Below are 21542 nucleotides of genomic sequence, written 5' to 3'. Positions count from 1 at the left end.
TTAGTTCGTATCATAGACAAAACAATGAGGAATCGCATAATGTCGACCAAATACTATCTGAAACCGAAGTTGCAGGGGCTGTTGTGTCATTGGTTGGAGGCTCATTTGCCTTAATTTTGGATGTTTTCAGCTTAGTTGTTTGCAGTCTCTTTTAACTCTGTACATATATTCTTTTTACAATGATCAAGAAATTCAATATTTCATAAAAAAAAATATTTCATCAATACTTATACCGTAAGGCGTGAATTTTATAGGACTGCTCATGATGGTGCAATCAGACGTATTCTTATAAGACATGTAGACATGCATAATATTTTTCATAGTTGGTAATACTATAATTATCTTGCATTAAAAAATGGATTTATGCAGTTTGATTTCTTATGGCCAATGAGCAAAGCGTTGACAATATTCAACATAACAGACCTCTAAAATATAAACTAAAAATGTAGTGCAATCATGCGACGTAAGACATGTAGAATTGTCCATAATATTTATCATAGTTTGTAATTGTATAGTTATCAAGCCTTAAAAAATGGATCTATGCAGTTTGATCTTTTATGGCCAGTGAGCAAGACGTCAACATAATAGACCTCTAAAACATAAACTGAAAATGGTTCCGGCGGGGCTCGAACCCGCGACCTTCGGCTCATAAGACCAACGCTCTAACCAACTGAGCTACGGGACCTAATGCTTCAAAATCTGTATTTAAGGTTTATTGTACGGAATATTCCTCAAGGCCGCCAAGGGTAATGAGCTACTTCTGAATCATTGCAATGTGAATCTTGTGTTCTATGGTAGAGCAGATTCTGAAGTAAAAGCTGATGCAATAATAACACTGTACACATCAATCCATTATTTAATGTAAGGAGATATAAATACAAATTCAATTCCATGTACAAGCAATCCTCTAGGGTCTACTTATCACAAACTCGAAAACCACAAAATAGAAAAAATGCAAAAGAACAAGTTTAAAGAATAGCGGAGATCTTAACAATCATTACATATTGTGGTTCACTCCACCTTATCTTGAAACCTTGCGAAGAAGGCACTTTAAAAGCATCTCAATATTGACAGATTAGTCGGACGATTATCGTCTCTTGCTCTGTGATCTTGAAACTGGTGTACTCATGTCAATGTCCGAGTCCATGCTCCCCTCTCGTGTTCTTGGACGCCTTCGTTCCTGAAAGGAACATATTCAAAGTTACCATCACTTGTTATGTTCCATGTTTGTATCAGTCACTTGTTAGAAGACTAACCTCTCTAGGAATGGGGTATTCTTCGGACTCAAGCATCCGCACAACCTGGCTCATTTTGGGCCGTTTCTCGGAATCTGGATCGACGCATCTCAGAGCCGTCAAAAGGGCTCGTTTCAATGATCTTGTTGGTGGTCTTACCTCTATGTTTGGATCCACTACTTCTTCTGATCTTCTCGTTCCGACCATCATCTTCAACCATTCCACTAGGTTCACCTGCATTGATTTGATATGAAAGTCATCAACTAAATGATCATTGTTAAGTTTTATGGACTTCCTACTCAAAATCGATGGTAATAGTTTATTTACCTCATGAGCAGGACGGCCATAATCCACAGGGTCTCTTCCTGTGATTGCTTCTAAGAGCAAAACACCAAAGCTATAGACATCACTCTTTTCATTTAGCAACCCTGTATTTGCATATTCTGGAGCAACATACCTGCAAACACGTTAACAAAACAGATGGCTTGAGCATCAAGCTTTCATAGCAAAGTGTAACATTTAGAGCCGGCCTGAGATTTTAGAGGCTATAGACGATTTAGTAAAAAAACTTCAATAATTTTTTTTTTTTTTTTTTTACAAATTTAGAGACTAATTTTCTTCAAAATTAAAAAAAAAATTGGGGGTTATAGACCAATGCTTGACTGACTTATCCCCATGACCGGCCCTGATAACATTGCTTTCAGTTTTATAGGCTCTCTCACCCAAATGTTCCCATTACTCGAGTTGTCACATGGCTTTTCCCAGCGCCAAGCAACTTAGCAAGCCCAAAATCTGAAACCTTTGCATTGAATTCGTCATTGATCAGTATGTTGCTTGACTTAATGTCTCTGTGAACTACCTTTGGCTCAATTGCTTCATGCAGATAAGCAAGACTACACAAAGTGATACAGAGGATGATTGGTTTAAGAAATGAGATGGGTTTGGGTTTAACAAATGAATCATCTTGCTTACGCTTTCGATGTGCCGATGAGAACCTTCATCCTAGCTTCCCACGTTAGATATCCATGCTGTCTCATTGCTCCGTGAAGCCACTGTTCTAAGTTTCCATTGTTCACGTACTCGTAAACCAATATCCTAATAGCAGTTTCCATTGATTAGTTTATTTTTCTCTCTAACTAAGACAAAGTTTTAATGTCTATACCTGTGAGTGCCTTCAATGCAGTAACCAAGAAGACGGACCAAGTTCTTGTGACGCACATGACCAATAGCATCAACCTCAACTCTGAACTCTTTCTCTGCTTGCCCCCTACAAAGTCAAACTCAATATAGTAACAAAGCAAGACAAGGTAAAATAAATTCAAATTACTGTAACGAGAACACTTACAACTGATTAAGAATCTTTTTAACTGCAACAGGAGTTCCATTGATTAAGTCTCCTCTGTAAACAACCCCGTAACCGCCTTCACCGATAACATTCTCCTTTGAGAATCTATTAGTTGCTATTTCAAGATCTCTCAGTGTAAACCAGTGGCCCCAACCAAGATGAGACTCAGGCAAACCAGCCAATGGAGATGGAGTTGCAATGTTATACAATGATGATGATGATGAAGGCTGGTTTAAAGAAAGTTCTTCACCTGACTCAGATTGTTTATCTGTGATCTCTAAATGGTGAAACGAACCTGACCGGCTACAACTACTTCCACCGTTCTTTCTCTTCTTCCCCATATCTAAATGAACCATTACTTTGTCTGAGTCTTTATTGTTCCTGTCCTGAATTGTGAGAAGAATGCCTTCACGAGGAGCAAAGTTATTTGCTGAGACATGCTCAACTCTCACTTCTTTGATCTCCTTGGAGACTTGAGGGATTTGGATAACCGGAAGACCGGTTTTGGATCTTCTTGATTTCTTTTTTGAAGTAAGACAAAACGAAAGAACAGAGAGGATGGCTATGATGAGTAATGCAACAGCTATTCCAATTACTTCCCAAACCTTTAGTCCAAAGATATGGCTATCTCTAGATAGCTGGCTCTTCAGGCCACTGCCCATTTTGTCCCTAAAATTTAACATGAACCAGAAAATCAGAATTGTGAAACTAAGAAGAGTTCTCTTGGTCCATGAAAATTATTGCTATGAGATTAAAAAGAGAGTCTCCAAGTTTTTTTTTTGTGGTCCCATATTTATCCATACAGAAATTTAATTACAGGAAGACAAAAATTTTCCCAGAAAAAACACAAATGGACAACAGAAGAGCTAGAATCAAGGACATATAACGAACACAAACACAAGCAATAATGATATGTCTTTACTATTTATAATCAGACATTACAGAACAGAGTAAGTACCAATGAAGATGAGAATTTAATGATATAATTAATTACCTCTTTAATTTTCAGATCTTTGAAGACTTGAGACTTCACACACTCATTAACCAATCTTGAGAAGTAATAATTCCAGATTCTGGATCAAGAACAACCCAAATTTGATATAAGACAGAGTTACTTACAGAAGTTTCAAGAAAACTAAAGAAGCAAAATCCCAGATGCAAAGAAATCAGGAAAATGAACAGCTCAGACAAAGAGACAAGACCTTTCTTTGGCCCCCCTCTTAAGGCAAGTGTCAGTGTAGAAGAAATGATTTTGGGATCTAAGCTTGTAAGGAGCTGTCATGTAACCAACAACTACAGTAATAGTAAAAAACAAATCCAAATAAACACTCTGGCCCAGCAAAAAGATGAATATAGAAAGGTCTAATAAAAAAAATATAGAGGTAAGTTGGGGTTTAATATGAAGCAAAGGAAGAAACTTTGAAATGTGGGCTCTGAGATCTGGTGGAAGAGAAGAAGAGGAGATGGACATATCAAGTGGTAGGTAATGAAAGTTTTAGTGATTTTTTCTTCTTCTTTAATTTTTGGTGGTGAGGGAGATGTCTTGCCTTACATTACAATTTCATTACACAGAACATCATTTACATATACATAAAGTACAATCACATGCTGCACGTAATGATAATTGAAGAGGGTATAAGAGAAGCCACATGAATATGTAAGGTCCACAAGTGTGGATGACGTTCATGTTTTATAGTTACCCACAGAAAGTAACTGTCAAGTTTATTGCATTTACATGGTCAAAAAAATATAACGTGGGAAAAACTGTACTGAATGATTAGTAAACAAGAGTATTAGACAGGCAGTCATATTAATTGAGGAAGTAAGACTACAATTAACTAACGAAATAAGGTCCTTACAATGTAGAATTGCTGAAAGGTTTAAAACTCGATCTACAACCACTTGCAGAGTGAGAAGAGGTCCTTACAATAAAGAGGAACTCGCAGAGAGAAGAACATTCCCAACACACGAGGTCGGCATAAGAACTAAAGTGTCACAGTTTTCTATTGTTCTTGATGAGTTCATTGTCTTTAGCCGATTCCAATACTATTTTCCTTGTAATCCATTGCAAATCTTTTAATGAACGCCTTTCAAACGATTCACCATCGAATTAAAACCTGGCCATGCACGGTGATTAATATGATGCAAACACTGGTGTAGCGACTTGATAGTCAAGATGCATCAACAAAGACAACTAACAAGCGACTCGATGCCGTAGCTGCAATCTACGGACAGCCACTGCTTCAAGATTACAATATTCTAAGAAGGGCTTTGTTTCAAACAGAAACAAATCCGGCAGGATACCGAGTTGCGGCGAACTGAGGACGATTGTTGAGTCAAGCAAGGAATCAAGAAATTGATTCTCTCTGAAACTCGCTTAAAGAAATCTTGTCAAAGGTTAAACGTGAAACGAGTTCGGAACCAGAGTAGAACGAGTACTTGCTGCAACGTAAAAGACACCATTCATGACAAGTTTGAGACTTGGAGACTAAAGATCCCAGCTTTCTCAGGAGAAATATATCAAAGCGATCAAATGACCTCATTCAACATAACCATGGGACGTGCAGAATTCACCAAAGAGGAGATAGACGCGGGATATTGTCAATTGTTGGCGTAGAGCCTTGGACCATAGATTAAATACTTATTTAAGAACTGTTCTTAACCTTTTTTTCTTTGTTAAAATTAATAATCAATTTTTAAATTACGTTAAGAATCCTATTCCTAAGAACCCCATTAAATATGCTCTTAGGAAACCAATGTTTACATGGTTTTTAAGCCTAAAACAAAATTCCATCTATAGTTTTCGTGAATAGTCAACAGAGTTTTTAAAATTAAAAAAAAAATATTTGTCCAACTTACTTAAAATTTTAGAAATAATATTTGAGATAGGCAATGATTGATAATATTAATTAAAATCTTATTATATAAAGAAGAGTTTACTCTTTTTGGACACATGTCCCTCTCTTCAAAAACTCACCGTGAAACCAATTGACGTGGGATTATCTATGTGTTAAAAACAAAAGCCCATCCCAATTGTCCAACTAATGCATCATTTTCGAGAAGGCAACCATTGGCGTTCACCGTCTCCTTCGATCTCTGCATATCTGAACCGCCATTGGAGTTCCTGTATGGTGCTCTGAGACGACCCTTCGTGAAGAATCTCTGGAATCAAGGTCGGTTCGTGTCATTTCGATTGAGATTCTTCCCCTATGAACTGTTACGGATGCATTGATTCATCGCAGTTAATGACGTTCTTAACTCATTCAACCCACCCACCCCAAGCACGATTCCTCATTCAATGCACTCTACAAACGATGAATCTCCAGCTATAAAAAGATGAACCTTCATCCCGTAGACAGATCACTTTGTAACGAACAATGAGTGGAAAAAGTCTTCGTTTTTCATGTTTTACAGTCTGGTTCCATCTCACTCCTTCTCCAAGAAGGCTCCGACGAGATCTCCAGTGACTAATGGGAACTCCACGCCGAAGTGATTCTTCAAACGTTTAAACCCTGCCCGTCAAAGCCCGCGGGCGGCTTACCCATTTTAACATCCCTAGCTCAGACTTCCTTGGAGAGTCTTAAACAAGTGGTTTGTTGCTTTAGGCTAGGCTATGTGAAGAAGGTTTTTGGAGATGTCTAGCAACAGAGCAATAACAACAGTTGTAAGAAAAGATTTAGAGCCAAATTCTCTAATGAGAAACTTAAGAGCCAATCTGCATGCTAATAATATCTTTTATGTTTTCAGGTTCTGAGCCAACATTACAGATGAAGCTTCAGCTATGTTAAGAAGGTGTTCTATTCTGTTTTAATAACATGCCAATGTTTTTATCCCTATCTATATATCTCTTTTTATTTGGATGCATTATCGACTCTTTATTTACTTTTTTGCCCAGGTGATCCAGTGGGCAAAATAGGGAGAATAACCAAGAGTTGTGTTGACCACATTGTGATGTCTCCACTTTTTTTCTAAAACCGATTAGTCTCCACTTTGATTGATAATTTTCCATGCTTAAATGATAGAAAAGAATGTGCCACTGATATACAAAAGATAGTTATGCAGATTTTCTAGAGTACAGTTTGAAACTGATTGAACATCCAACGTAATGGTTTAACTTCGAAAGGGTCAATCTTGAGAGAAGAGATTTTCTAGACTATTAAAAGAGTAAAAATAAGATTTGATTGAGTTACATTGATTGAATCAAAATCAGTAAACAAAAAAAAAGGTCATATCAGATCAATTAAAGTACAAACCCATGACCTGGGTTTCAAAATAGCGCTTGTGCCTTGCGCGGATGTCTTAGAAAAAACGTTAGATTTGTATACAATATGGAAGAGAGATTTACCATAATAAACATGAAAACAGCACGAAGCTTTAGAGAGAGATTAACATAATAAACATGCCCACAACGTAGCGAAAGTTAATTACTTTATTAAGAAACTACCAATGCCTTTTTGGTACAAGACCAAAGTTTTTTTGGGTTATTCAGTGACTAAAGCTACGATATGCAGTATTTCTTTGTTAAAAGTTAAACACAGAACATAAAATAAAACTACAAACAATTTGAATCATCTGTAGTTAGACTAAAACAATTTAAATCAAGAATTTTCTATTAAACTTTTAATAAATAAATAAGTTTATGGTTTTTAAAATAAATATTTAAATAAATTGATAAACTGTTTTAATAAAAATCATGAAAATTAATTTAAATTCAGTTGAAAATAAGTTAAACATATTAAATATATTTATATTATTTATTCATTTGTTTACCCGCCCTACGGGCGGGCCTATCCTAGTGAACAAATATATTCATGCAAGAAAATAGAAGATCGCTTCCACTACCCTTAAGAGAACACTGAAAACTGATAGGCACATGCAAGAATCTTCAAAATTGAATTTTATTTACATTTTGTTTGAGATAAGGTTAAAGTTAACTTGGATACCAAGTTACACTAATTGAAGTTACACTAATTGTAAGTGAGATATGTTTAGGATAGTAGTTTCCTAACGAGTTTAGAAACTTTTTTTTATATATAAGAATATGCAAGAGTGTTGCATAGCTTATGTGTTTTAGAGATTATTGCATGAGAGTTTAAGTTTTTGAGAGTTTTCTTAAACTAATAAGAAAGATTTTTCTTATAGTTTTTGAGTTCAAACACTTGAGCTAAATCAAAATTTGATATCGGAGCAAAATATGGATGACATCACGACCACCACAACGCCGCGAAGGAAAAAGATGGCGGAGCTTCCTCTATCAGCTGCCCGAAGCTTACTAAAACTAACTACACGGTTTGGGAAATCAGGATGAAGATCTTACTGAAAGTACACAAAGCTTGAGACATAATAGAGAAAGAATCAGATGAAACCGATAAGAATGAGAGCGTTGATCTTTCAGTCGATTCCTGAAGCTCTAATCTTACAAGTTGGAGCTATAGATAATGCGAAGAAAGTATGGGATGTTATAAAAGCAAGGAATATGGGTGCCGACAGAGTAAAAGAAGCTAGACTACAAAGCCTAATGGCAGAGTTTGATCTTTCTAATTTTTTTATAAACATTGTTTAATTTTAAGAAAATTGTAATTATCTTTAAGTCAGTCCACCCTATTTTCTGAAACAAACCTAATTTTATTATATACTCCTATTAGGGAATATACATTATAAGACATGTACATATGCGTAATATTATTAAAATACTCTGAAAAAATAAAATTAACTATAAAAGCAAAACAGTTGCGACCTAAGGAATTTCTACTAAAAATACAGCCCCCCAGCTCTACCGACTGAGCTAAAGTCGGGATTGTAATAAGATAGATTAGATAAGGACTTGCTTGTTTGGTTAATCCTTTTTGAGTATAATAGGAAGAAAATAAAAATGATATTTAATTATTTGTATCTCGAACTGTTTTGTAACATTTTTAATTTACCTAAATGTAATAAGTAAACTATCATAAGAAAAATAATTACAAAATAGTGGTATTTTCTTACTGTTTCTCAAAAGCGTGCAAAGATTCGAACCTGCGCGGGCAAAGCCCACATGATTTCTAGTCATGCCGGATAACCACACCAGCACGTCCACTTTAATAATTAACTGAAACATTGTTCCATTGTAGATTAATCTACATGACACTCTCAATCATTATTATTGATTTTTTCGGGAGAAGTAGATGATTGTATTTAAAGGATATTCTAAAATTTTACCAACAGAAGAATGTATCAATAGTCCAAAAATTTATTATTTAAACATCCAAACTATACATATTTTAAAGCATTAATATTTTTTGCTAGATATTGTTTTTATTCCAGTTGAATACAAATTAAAAACAATTTCTATCTCCAACTTAAGTAAAATGATAGAAATAATATTTAGGATAGCATGATTGATTATATTAATAAAAATTAAAAGACAAGTTTATGCAAGAAAATGGCGGAGAACTTCCACTTAAGACAACATTAAAAACTGATTGGCACATGCGACAATCTTCCAAATTGAATTTTATTTACATTTTGCATATTCAGTTTGTATTATAGTTTTCGTGTTTAAAAATAGATAGTAGGCTAACTCTTAGAAATTACTTTTTAATGTTCACTTTAGCACATTCAGTATTGAAAAAAATAAGACACCTAAAAGATGATATTTAGCTGCATAACATACAATTTTTGGCATAATTACACAATTCAGTTTTCTGACAAATAACATCAAAATCAAAATGAAAAAGTCTTGACTAAAACATTTCCGACCTACCGGATTCGAACCAGTGACCTAAGGATATTCTGCAACTACTACAGTCCTCCGCTCTACCAACTGAGCTAAGGTCGGATGTATTCAACATTTCATACATGTCTACATTCTACATATAGATTATTGATACACAATAATGTATATATTGTTTGCTCATTTAAATAGTTATATAGTTTATGCATAACAAAATAAAAAACCAAGCCATTATATAATACATATTGCCCAGTCCATTGTAGCAGTAGCAAATAATTAGAAGAAACTAATTCACAAAATCTTGCGAGGACAATTTGAACTGGTGTTCAATAGTCCTTGATTTTTATCTGACACTCGATAATTATTTTTCTATAAAGAAGCATTTTGTTTCTTCAATTTTTATATAAACATAGAAAATGTAACTTATATTATGTTCATTCAAAATTGTTGATCTTGGAGAAAAATATTGCTAAATCAAGAAAGTTCGAGAAATTTTCCTTAACTAAAAAAAGGGATTAAAACCACAGCTTAAAAATATTTCTAATTTTTTATAAACATTTTTTAATTTAAAAAGAAAATTGTAATTATATTTAAGTCAGTCCACCCTATTTTCTGAAACAAACCTAATTTTGTTATATACTCCTATTACGGAATATACATTATAAGACATGTACATATGCGTAATATTATTAAAATACTCTGAAAAAATAAAATTAACTATAAAAGCAAAACAGTTGCGACCTAAGGAATTTCTGAGCTAAAGTCGGGATTGTAATAAGATAGATTAGATAAGGACTTGCTTGTTTGGTTAATCCTTTTTGAGTATAATAGGAAGAACATAAAAATGATAGTTAATTATTTGTATCTCGAACTGTTTTGTAACATTTTTAATTTACCTAAATGTAATAAGTAAACTATCATAAAAAAGTAATTACAAAATAGTGGTATTTTCTTTAAAAAAAAAACTGTTTCTCAAAAGCGTGAACGGCAGGATTCGAACCTGCGCGGGAAAAGCCCACATGATTTCTAGTCATGCCCGATAACCACACCGGCACGTCCACTTTAATAATTAACTGAAACATTGTTCCATTGTAGATTAATCTACATGACACTCTCAATCATTATTGTTGATTTTTTCAGGAGAAGTAGATGATTGTATTTAAAGGATATTCTAAAATTTTACCAACAGAAGATGTATCAATAGTCCAAAAATTTATTATCTAAACATCCAAACTCTACATATTTCAAAACATTAATATGTTTTGCTAGATATTGTTTTTATTCCAGTTGAATACAAATTAAAAACAATTTCTATCTCCAACTTAAGTAAAATTAATATTTAGGATAGCATGATTGATTATATTATTAAAAATTAAAAGAAAAGTTCATGCACGAAAATGGCAGAGAACTTCCACTACCGTTAAGACAACATTAAAAACTGATTGGCACATGCGACAATCTTCCAAATTGAATTTTATTTACATTTTACATATTCATTTTGTGTTATAGTTTTCGTGTCTGAATATAGATAATAGGCTAACTCTTAGAAATTAACTTTTAATGTTCACTTTAGCAGATTCAGTATTGAAAAAAAATAAGAGACCTAAAAGATGATATTTAGCTGCATAACATTCAATTTTTAGCATAATTACACAATTCAGTTTTCTGACACGTAACGTCAAAATCAAAATGAAAACGTCTTGACTAAAACATTTCCGACCTACCGGATTCGAACCAGTGACCTAAGGATATTCTGCAACTACTACAGTCCTCCGCTCTACCAACTGAGCTAAGGTCGGATGTATACAACATTTCATACATGTCTACATTCTACTAATAGATTATTGATACACAATAATGTACATATTGTTTGCTCATTTAAATAGTTATATAGTTTATGCATAACAAAATAAAAAACCAAGCCATAATATAATACATGTTGCCCAGTCCATTGTAGCAGTAGCAAACAATTAGAAGAAACTAATTCACAAAATCTTGCGGGTACAATTTAAACTGGTGGTTCAATAGTCCTCGATTTTTATCTGATACTCGATAATCATTTTTTTATAAAGAAGCTTTTTATTTCTTCAATTTTTATATAAACATAGACAATGTATCTTATACTATGTTCATTCAAAATTGTTGATCTTGGAGAATAATATTGCTAAATCAAGAAAGTTCGAGAAATTTTACTTAACTAAAAAAAGGGATTAAAACCACAGATTAAAAATCTTTCTATTTTTTTTTATAAAAATTTATTTAATTTTAAAAGAAAATTGTAATTATATTTAAGTCAGTCCACCCTATTTTCTGAAACAAACCTAATTTTGTTATATACTCCTATTACGGAATATACATTATAAGACATGTACATATGCGTAATACTATTAAAATACTCTGAAAAAATAAAATTAACTATAAAAGCAAAACAGTTGCGACCTAAGGAATTTCTGGTAAAAATACAGCCCCCCAGCTCTACCGACTGAGCTAAAGTCGGGATTGTAATAAGATAGATTAGATAAGGACATGCTTGTTTGGTTAATCCTTTTTGAGTATAATAGGAAGAACATAAAAATGATAGTTAATTTTTGTATCTCGAACTGTTTTGCAACATTTTTAATTTACCTAAATGTAATAAGTAAACTATCATAAGAAAAGTAATTACAAAATAGTGGTATTTTCTTTTAAAAAAAAACTGTTTCTCAAAACCGTGAACGGCAGGATTCGAACCAGCGCGGCAAAGCCCACATGATTTCTAGTCATGCCCGATAACCACTCCGGCACGTCCACTTTAATAATTAACTGAAACATTGGTCCATTGTAGATTAATCTACATGACACTCTCAATCATTATTGTTGATTTTTTCGGGAGAAGTAGATGATTGTATTTAAAGGATATTCTAAAATTTTACCAACAGCAGAATGTATCAATAGTCCAAAAATTTATTATCTAAACATCCAAACTCTACATATTTCAAAACATTAATATGTTTTGCTAGATATTGTTTTTATTCCAGTTGAATAAAAATTAAAAACAATTTCTATCTCCAACTTAAGTAAAATAATAGAAATAATATTTAGGATAGCATGATTGGTTATATTAATAAAAATTAAAAGACAAGTTCATGGAAGAAAATGGCGGAGAACTTCCACTTAACACAATATTAAAAACTGATTGGCACATGTGACAATCTTCCAAATTGAACTTTATTTACATTTTGCATATTCAGTTTATATTATAGTTTTCGTGTTTGAATATAGATAATATGATAACTCTTAGAAATTATTTTTTAATGTTCACTTTAGCACATGCAGTATTGAAAAAAAATAAGACACCTAAAAGATGATATTTAGCTGCATAACGTACAATTTTTGGCATAATAACACATTCAGTTTTCTGACACATAACATCAAAATCAAAATGAAAACGTCTTGACTAAAACATTTCGACCTACCGGATTCGAACCAGTGACCTAAGGATATTCTGCAACTACTACAGTCCTCCGCTCTACCAACTGAGCTAAGGTCGGACGTATACAACATTTCATACATGTCTACATTCTACATATAGATTATTGATACACAATAATGTACATATTGTTTGCTCATTTAAATAGTTATATAGTTTATGCATAACAAAATAAAAAATTAACCATAATATAATACACATTGCCCAGTCCTTTGTAGCAGTAGCAAACAATTAGAAGAAACTAATTCACAAAATCTTGCAAGGAAAATTTGAATTGGTGGTTCAATAGTCCTCGATTTTTATCTGACACTCGATAATAATTTTTCTATTAAGAAACTTTTTATTTCTTCAATTTTTATATTAACATAGACAATGTAGCTTATACTATGTTCATTCAAAATTGTTGTTCTTGGAGAATAATATTGCTGAATCAAGAAAGTTCGAGAAATTTTCCTTAACTAAAACAAGGGATTAAAAACACATATTAAAAATCTTTCTAATTTTTTATAAAAATTCTTTAATTTTAAAAGAAAATTGTAATTTTATTTAAGTCAGTCCACCCTATTTTCTGAAACAAACCTATTTTTTTTATATACTCCTATTACGGAATATACATTAGAAGACATGTACACATGCGTAATATTATTAAAATACTCTGAAAAAATAAAATTAACTATAAAAGCAAAACAGTTGCGACCTAAGGAATTTTTGGTAAAAATACAGCCCCCCAGCTCTACCGACTGAGCTAAAGTCGGGATTGTAATAAGATAAATTAGATAAGGACTTGCTTGTTTGGTTAATCCTTTTTGAGTATAATAGAAAGACAATAAAAATGATAGTTAATTATTTGTATCTCGAACTGTTTTGTAACATTTTTAATTTACCTAAATGTAATATGTAAACTATCATAAGAAAAATAATTACAAAATAGTGATATTTTCTTTAAAAAAAAATTGTTTCTCAAAAGCGTGAACGGCAGGATTCGAACCTGCGCGGGCAAAGCCCACATGATTTCTAGTCATGCCCGATAACCACTCCGGCACATCCACTTTAATAATTAACTGAAACATTGTTCCATTGTAGATTAATCTACATGACACTCTCAATCATTATTGTTGATTTTTTCGGGAGAAGTAGATGATTGTATTTAAAAGGATATTCTAAAATTTTACCAACAGAAGAATGTATCAATAGTCCAAAAATTTAATATCTAAACATCCAAACTCTACATATTTCAAAACATTAATATTTTTTGCTAGATATTGTTTTTATTCCAGTTGAATACAAATTAAAAACAATTTCAATCTCCAACTTAAGTAAAATGATAGAAATAATATTTAGGATAGCATGATTGATTATATTAATAAAAATTAAACGAAAAGTTCATGCAAGAAAATGGCGGAGAACTTCCACTTAAGACAACATTAAAAACTGATTGGCACATGCGACAATCTTCCAAATTGAACTTTATTTACATTTTGCATATTCAGTTTGTATTATAGTTTTCGTGTTTTAATATAGAAATTACATTTTAATATTCACTTTAGCACATTAAGTATTGAAAAAAATAAGACACCTAAAAGATGATATTTAGCTGCATAACGTTAAATTTTTGGCATAATTACAAAATTCTGTTTTCTGACACATAACATCAAAATCAAAATGAAAAAGTCTTGACTAAAACATTTCCGACCTACCGGATTCGAACCAGTGACCTAAGGATATTCTGCAACTACTACAGTCCTCCGCTCTACCAACTGAGCTAAGGTCGGATGTATACAACATTTCATACATGTCTACATTCTACATATAGATTATTGATACACAATAATGTACATATTGTTTGCTCATTTAAATAGTTATATAGTTTATGCATAACAAAATAAAAAAACCAAGCTATAATATAATACATATTGCCCAGTCCATTGTAGCAGTAGCAAACAATTAGAAGAAACTAATTCACAAAATCTTGCGGGGACAATTTAAACTGGTGGTTCAATAGTCCTCGATTTTTATCTGACACTCGATAATCATTTTTCTATAAAGAAGCTTTTTATTTCTTCAATTTTTATATAAACATAGACAATGTAACTTATACTATGTTCATTCAAAATTGTTGATCTTGGAGAAAAATATTGCTAAATCAAGAAAGTTCCAGAAATTTTCCTTAACTAAAAAGAGGGATTAAAACCACAGATTAAAAATCTTTCTAATTTTTTTATAAAAAATATTTAATTTTAAAACAAAATTGTAATTATGTTTAAGTTAGTCCATCCTATTTTCTGAAACAAACCTAATTTTGTTATATACTCCTATTACGGAATATACATAATAAGACATTTACATATGCGTAATATTATTAAAATACTCTGAAAAAATAAAATTAACTATAAAAGCAAAACAGTTGCGACCTAAGGAATTTCTGGGTAAAATACAGCCCCCCAGCTCTACCGACTAAGCTAACGTCGGGATTGTAATAAGATAGATTAGATAAGGACATGCTTGTTTGGTTAATCCTTTTTGAGTATAATAGGAAGAACATAAAAATTTAGTTAATTATTTGTATCTCGAACTGTTTTGTAACATTTTTAATTTACCTAAATGTAATAAGTAAACTATCATAAGAAAAGTAATTACAAAATAGTGGTATTTTCTTTTTAAAAAAACTGTTTCTCAAAAGCGTGAACGGCAGGATTCGAACCTGCGCGGGCAAAGCCCACATGATTTCTAGTCATGCCCGATAACCACTCCGGCACGTCTACTTTAATAATTAACTGAAACATTGTTCCATTGTAGATTAATCTACATGACACTTTCAATCATTATTGTTGATTTTTTCGGGAGAAGTAGATGATTGTATTTAGGGCAATTGTCAATAATAACACCTTTTGAGTTTTTGTCACAAAAATAGCACTAGAAGGAGAAAGTCACAAAAATAACATTCATTAAATGGTAAATTATTCCTAATACCCTTGGTTTAAATTAAATAAACAAACAAAAATAACTAAAAATAAAAAAAAAATTTAAAAATTTAAAAAAAAATTTAAATTTTTTTTATAGTTTCAGATTCGAAATTTATTATAATTTTTTTTCTTGAAATTTTTTTTTTCGAAATTTTTTTAAATTTTTTTTTTAAAATTTTCTTTTTATAATTCAAAAATACTTTTTGAAACTGTTTTTTTTTTATTTTTATTTTTAATTTTTTAGAATTTCTTTTTATTTTATAAAATTTTAAACCCTAATTCCAAAACCCCACCCCCCTTAACTCTAAACCCTAATATTTGGATTAATTAACCCAAGGGGTATAAGTGTATATTTACCTCTTTAATGAAACCTATTTTTGTGACTTTGAGTCTTAAGTGCTAGTTTGGGAACAAAAACTTGGTTTGGTGCTATCCTAGTCATTTTCTCTTGTATTTAAAGGATATTCTAAAATTTTACCAACAGAAGAATGTATCAATAGTCCAAAAATTTATTATCTAAACATCAAAACTCTACATATTTCAAAACATTAATATGTTTTGCTAGATATTGTTTTTATTCCAGTGGAATACAAATTAAAAACAATTTCTATCTCCAACTTAAGTAAAATGATAGAAATAATATTTAGGATAGCATGATTGATTATATTAATAAAAATTAAAAGACAAGTTCATGCAAGAAATGGCGGAGAACTTCCACTTAAGACAACATTAAAAACTGATTGGCACATGCGACAATCTTCCAAATTGAACTTTATTTACATTTTGCATATTCAGTTTGTATTATAGTTTTCGTGTTTTAATATAGAAATTACTTTTTTAATATTCACTTTAGCACATTCAGTATTGAAAAAAATAAGACACCTAAAAGATAATATTTAGCTGCATAACGTTCAATTTTTGGCATAATTACACAATTCAGTTTTCTGACACATAACGTCAAAATCAAAATGAAAAAGTCTTGACTAAAACATTTCCGACCTACCGGATTTGAACCAGTGACCTAAGGATATTCTGCAACTACTACAGTCCTCCGCTCTACCAACTGAGCTAAGGTCGGATGTATACAAAATTTCATACATGTCTACATTCTACATATAGATTATTGATACACAATAATGTACATATTGTTTGCTGATTTAAATAGTTATATAGTTTATGCATAACAAAATAAAAAACCAAGCCATAATATAATACATATTGCCCAGTCCATTGTAGCAGTAGCAAACAATTAGAAGAAACTAATTCACAAAATCTTGCGGGGACAATTTAAACTGGTGGTTCAATAGTCCTCGATTTTTATCTGACACTCGATAATCATTTTTATATAAATAAGTTTTTTATTTCTTCAATTTTTATATAAACATAGACAATGTAACTTATACTATGTTCATTCAAAATTGTTGATCTTGGAGAAAAATATGGCTAAATCAAGAAAGTTCGAGAAATTTTCCTTAAATGAAAAGAGGGATTAAAACCAATGATTAAAAATCTTTCTAATTTTTTTATAAAAATTATTTAATTTAAAAAAAAATTGTACTTATATTTAAGTCAGTCCACCCTATTTTCTGAAACAAACCTAATTTTGTTATATACTCCTATTACGGAATATACATTATAAGACATGTACATATGCGTAATATTATTAAAATACTCTGAAAAAATAAAATTAACTATAAAAGCAAAACAGTTGCGACCTAAGGAATTTCTGGTATAAATACAGCCCCCCAGCTCTACCGACTGAGTTAAATTCGGGATTGTAATAAGATAGATTAGATAAGGACATGCTTGTTTGGTTAATCCTTTTTGAGTATACTAGGAAGAACATAAAAATGATAGTTAGTTATTTGTATCTCGAACTGTTTTGTAACATTTTTAATTTACCTAAACGTAATAAGTAAACTATCATAAGAAAAATAATTACAAAATAGTGTTATTTTCTTTAAAAAAAACTGTTTCTCAAAAGCGTGAACAGCAGGATTCGAACCTGCGCGGGCAAAGCCAACATGATTTCTAGTCATGCCCGATAACCACTCCGGCACGTCCACTTTAAAAATTAAGTGAAACATTGTTCCATTGTAGATTGATCTACATGACACTCTCATTCATTATTGTTGATTTTTTCGGGAAAAGTAGATGATTGTATTTAAAGGATATTCTAAAATTTTACCAACAGAAGAATGTATCAATAGTCCAAAAATTTATTATCTAAACATCCAAACTCTACATATTTCAAAAAATTAATTTTTTTTTGCTAGATATTGTTTTTATTCCAGTTGAATACAAATTAAATACAATTTCTATCTCCAACTTAAGTAAAATGATAGAAATAATATTTAGGATAGCATGATTGATTATATTAACAAAAATTAAAAGACAAGTTCATGCAAGAAAATGGCGGAGAACTTCCACTTAAGACAACATTAAAAACTGATTGGCACATGTGACAATCTTCCAAATTGAAATTTATTTACATTTTGCATATTCAGTTTGTATTATAGTTTTCGTGTTTGAATATAGATAATAGGATAACTCTTAGAAATTACTTTTTAATGTTCACTTTAGCACATTCAGTATTGAAAAAAAATAAGACACCTAAAAGATGATATTTAGCTGCATAACGTACAATTTTTGGCATAATTACACATTCAGTTTTCTGACACATAACGTCAAAATCAAAATGAAAACGTCTCGACTAAAACATTTCCGACCTACCGGATTCGAACCAGTGACCTAAGGATATTCTGCAACTACTACAGTCCTCCGCTCTACCAACTGAGCTAAGGTCGGATGTATACAACATTTCATACATGTCTACATTCTACATATAGATTATTGATACACAATAATGTACATATTGTTTGCTGATTTAAATAGTTATATAGTTTATGCATAACAAAATAAAAAACCAAGCCATAATATAATACATATTGCCCAGTCCATTGTAGCAGTAGCAAACAATTAGAAGAAACTAATTCACAAAATCTTGCGGGGACAATTTAAACTGGTGGTTCAATAGTCCTCGATTTTTATCTGACACTCGATAATCATTTTTCTATAAAGAAGTTTTTTATTTCTTCAATTTTTATATAAACATAGACAATGTAACTTATACTATGTTCATTCAAAATTGTTGATCTTGGAGAAAAATATGGCTAAATCAAGAAAGTTCGAGAAATTTTCCTTAAATGAAAAGAGGGATTAAAACCAATGATTAAAAATCTTTCTAATTTTTTTATAAAAATTATTTAATTTTTAAAAAAATGGTAATTATATTTAAGTCAGTCCACCCTATTTTCTGAAACAAACCTAATTTTGTTATATACTCCTATTACGGAATATACATTATAAGACATGTACATATGCATAATATTATTAAAATACTCTGAAAAAATAAAATTAACTATAAAAGCAAAACAGTTGCGACCTAAGGAATTTCTGGTATAAATACAGCCCCCCAGCTCTACCGACTGAGTTAAATTCGGGATTGTAATAAGATAGATTAGATAAGGACATGCTTGTTTGGTTAATCCTTTTTGAGTATAATAGGAAGAACATAAAAATGATAGTTAGTTATTTGTATCTCGAACTGTTTTGTAACATTTTTAATTTACCTAAACGTAATAAGTAAACTATCATAAGAAAAATAATTACAAAATAGTGTTATTTTCTTTAAAAAAAAACTGTTTCTCAAAAGCGTGAACGGCAGGATTCGAACCTGCGCGGGCAATGCCCTCATGATTTCTAGTCATGCCCGATAACAACTCCGGCACGTCCACTTTAAAAATTAAGTGAAACATTGTTCCATTGTAGATTGATCTACATGACACTCTCATTCATTATTGTTGATTTTTTCGGGAAAAGTAGATGATTGTATTTAAAGGATATTCTAAAATTTTACCAACAGAAGAATGTATCAATAGTCCAAAAATTTATTATCTAAACATCCAAACTCTACATATTTCAAAACATTAATATGTTTTGCTAGATATTGTTTTTATTCCAGTTGAATACAAATTAAAAACAATTTCTATTTCCAACTTAAGTAAAATGATAGAAATAATATTTAGGATAGCATGATTGATTATATTAATAAAAATTAAAAGACAAGTTCATGCAAGAAAATGGCGGAGAACTTCCACTTAAGACAACATTAAAAACTGATTGGCACATGTGACAATCTTCCAAATTGAACTTTATTTACATTTTGCATATTCAGTTTGTATTATAGTTTTCGTGTTTGAATATAGATAATAGGATAACTCTTAGAAATTACTTTTTAATGTTCACTTTAGCACATTCAGTATTGAAAAAAAATAAGACACCTAAAAGATGATATTTAGCTGCATAACGTACAATTTTTGGCATAATTACACATTCAGTTTTCTGACATATAACGTCAAAATCAAAATGAAAACGTCTCGACTAAAACATTTCCGACCTACCGGATTCGAACCAGTGACCTAAGGATATTCTGCAACTACTACAGTCCTCCGCTCTACCAACTGAGCTAAGGTCGGATGTATACAACATTTCATACATGTCTACATTCTACATATAGATTATTGATACACAATAATGTACATATTGTTTGCTCATTTAAATAGTTATATAGTTTATGCATAACAAAATAAAAAACCAAGCCATAATATAATACATATTGCCCAGTCCATTGTAGCAGTAGCAAACAATTAGAAGAAACTAATTCACAAAATCTTGCGGGGACAATTCAAACTGGTGGTTCAAAAGTCCTCGATTTTTATCTGACACTCGATAATCATTTTTCTATAAAGAAGTTTTTTATTTCTTCAATTTTTATATAAACATAGACAATGTAACTTATACTATGTTCATTCAAAATTGTTGATCTTGGAGAAAAATATGGCTAAATCAAGAAAGTTCGAGAAATTTTCCTTAAATGAAAAGAGGGATTAAAACCACAGATTAAAAAACTTTCTAATTTTTTTATAAAAATTATTTAATTTAAAAAAAAAATTTAATTATATTTAAGTCAGTCCACCCTATTTTCTGAAACAAACTTAATTTTGTTATATACTCCTATTACGGAATATACATTATAAGACATGTACATATGCGTAATATTATTAAAATACTCTGAAAAAATAAAATTAACTATAAAAGCAAAACAGTTGCGACCTAAGGAATTTCTGGTAAAAATACAGCCCCCCAGCTCTACCGACTGGGTTAAATTCGGGATTGTAATAAGATAGATTAGATAAGGACATGCTTGTTTGGTTAATCCTTTTTGAGTATAATAGGAAGAACATAAAAATGATAGTTAGTTATTTGTATCTCGAACTGTTTTGTAACATTTTTAATTTACCTAAACGTAATAAGTAAACTATCATAAGAAAAATAATTACAAAATAGTGTTATTTTCTTAAAAAAAAAAACTGTTTCTCAAAAGCGTGAACGGCAGGATTCGAACCTGCGCGGGCAATGCCCTCATGATTTCTAGTCATGCCCGATAACAACTCCGGCACGTCCACTTTAAAAATTAAGTGAAACATTGTTCCATTGTAGATTGATCTACATGACACTCTCATTCATTATTGTTGATTTTTTTGGGAAAAGTAGATGATTGTATTTAAAGGATATTCTAAAATTTTACCAACAGAAGAATGTATCAATAGTCCAAAAATTTATTATCTAAACATCCAAACTCTACATATTTCAAAACATTAATATGTTTTGCTAGATATTGTTTTTATTCCAGTTGAATACAAATTAAAAACAATTTCTATCTCCAACTTAAGTAAAATGATAGAAATAATATTTA

At 31.1% G+C, this 21542-nt stretch overlaps 1 protein-coding gene and 14 non-coding genes across 16 annotated transcripts; all 15 read right to left on the bottom strand.

The window, feature by feature from the left end:
* Positions 1-611: 611 nt before the first annotated feature.
* On the bottom strand, positions 612-685 carry TRNAI-UAU. The gene has a single exon. It is a non-coding gene; the product is annotated as a tRNA-Ile (tRNA).
* Positions 686-830: 145 nt separating this feature from the next.
* LOC106432580 (probable receptor-like protein kinase At5g18500) lies at positions 831-4125 on the bottom strand. 2 transcript variants are annotated; one of them, XM_013873427.3, is made up of 9 exons: positions 3783-4125; positions 3575-3653; positions 2581-3249; positions 2398-2502; positions 2208-2330; positions 1958-2128; positions 1563-1692; positions 1257-1469; positions 831-1180 (listed from the first exon to the last, which is right to left on the bottom strand). In XM_013873427.3, exons 3-9 carry the CDS (start codon positions 3240-3242, stop codon positions 1088-1090), a joined length of 1497 nt encoding a protein of 498 aa, XP_013728881.2. In that variant the 5' UTR covers positions 3243-3249; positions 3575-3653; positions 3783-4125; the 3' UTR covers positions 831-1087. The 2 variants fall into 2 exon arrangements, with proteins under 2 accessions (XP_013728881.2, XP_048595881.1); XM_048739924.1 differs by having other exon boundaries at positions 3575-4016.
* A 5187-nt stretch (positions 4126-9312) lies between these two features.
* TRNAY-GUA lies at positions 9313-9397 on the bottom strand. Its single transcript is given in 2 exon segments — positions 9313-9348; positions 9361-9397. It is a non-coding gene; the product is annotated as a tRNA-Tyr (tRNA).
* An 874-nt stretch (positions 9398-10271) lies between these two features.
* Positions 10272-10353, bottom strand: TRNAS-AGA. Its single transcript has one exon. It is a non-coding gene; the product is annotated as a tRNA-Ser (tRNA).
* Positions 10354-11006: 653 nt separating this feature from the next.
* On the bottom strand, positions 11007-11091 carry TRNAY-GUA. The gene is given in 2 exon segments: positions 11007-11042; positions 11055-11091. It is a non-coding gene; the product is annotated as a tRNA-Tyr (tRNA).
* A 910-nt stretch (positions 11092-12001) lies between these two features.
* TRNAS-UGA lies at positions 12002-12082 on the bottom strand. The gene has a single exon. It is a non-coding gene; the product is annotated as a tRNA-Ser (tRNA).
* Positions 12083-13728: 1646 nt separating this feature from the next.
* TRNAS-AGA lies at positions 13729-13810 on the bottom strand. The gene has a single exon. It is a non-coding gene; the product is annotated as a tRNA-Ser (tRNA).
* Positions 13811-14448: 638 nt separating this feature from the next.
* TRNAY-GUA lies at positions 14449-14533 on the bottom strand. The gene is given in 2 exon segments: positions 14449-14484; positions 14497-14533. It is a non-coding gene; the product is annotated as a tRNA-Tyr (tRNA).
* Positions 14534-15441: 908 nt separating this feature from the next.
* On the bottom strand, positions 15442-15523 carry TRNAS-AGA. Its single transcript has one exon. It is a non-coding gene; the product is annotated as a tRNA-Ser (tRNA).
* A 1194-nt stretch (positions 15524-16717) lies between these two features.
* Positions 16718-16802, bottom strand: TRNAY-GUA. The gene is given in 2 exon segments: positions 16718-16753; positions 16766-16802. It is a non-coding gene; the product is annotated as a tRNA-Tyr (tRNA).
* Positions 16803-17708: 906 nt separating this feature from the next.
* Positions 17709-17790, bottom strand: TRNAS-AGA. The gene has a single exon. It is a non-coding gene; the product is annotated as a tRNA-Ser (tRNA).
* Positions 17791-18447: 657 nt separating this feature from the next.
* Positions 18448-18532, bottom strand: TRNAY-GUA. The gene is given in 2 exon segments: positions 18448-18483; positions 18496-18532. It is a non-coding gene; the product is annotated as a tRNA-Tyr (tRNA).
* A 907-nt stretch (positions 18533-19439) lies between these two features.
* On the bottom strand, positions 19440-19521 carry TRNAS-AGA. The gene has a single exon. It is a non-coding gene; the product is annotated as a tRNA-Ser (tRNA).
* A 656-nt stretch (positions 19522-20177) lies between these two features.
* TRNAY-GUA lies at positions 20178-20262 on the bottom strand. The gene is given in 2 exon segments: positions 20178-20213; positions 20226-20262. It is a non-coding gene; the product is annotated as a tRNA-Tyr (tRNA).
* Positions 20263-21170: 908 nt separating this feature from the next.
* On the bottom strand, positions 21171-21252 carry TRNAS-AGA. Its single transcript has one exon. It is a non-coding gene; the product is annotated as a tRNA-Ser (tRNA).
* Between the last annotated feature and the right edge of the window lie 290 nt (positions 21253-21542).

The sequence above is a fragment of the Brassica napus genome, chromosome A9 (assembly GCF_020379485.1).
Source record: "Brassica napus cultivar Da-Ae chromosome A9, Da-Ae, whole genome shotgun sequence".
NCBI lineage: Eukaryota > Viridiplantae > Streptophyta > Magnoliopsida > Brassicales > Brassicaceae > Brassica > Brassica napus.
This window is presented reverse-complemented; position numbering and strand designations above follow the sequence as displayed.

Excerpts from the sequence above, each read along its gene's own strand:
- LOC106432580 (XM_013873427.3), bottom strand. The coding sequence starts at position 3,242 with ATGGGCAGTGGCCTGAAGAGCCAGCTATCTAGAGATAGCCATATCTTT. Across the intron at positions 2,129-2,207 it reads CTCATCGGCACATCGAAAGC|TCTTGCTTATCTGCATGAAG; the intron begins GTAAGCAAGATG and ends CACTTTGTGTAG. Across the intron at positions 1,693-1,957 it reads CGAGTAATGGGAACATTTGG|GTATGTTGCTCCAGAATATG; the intron begins GTGAGAGAGCCT and ends ACGTGTTTGCAG.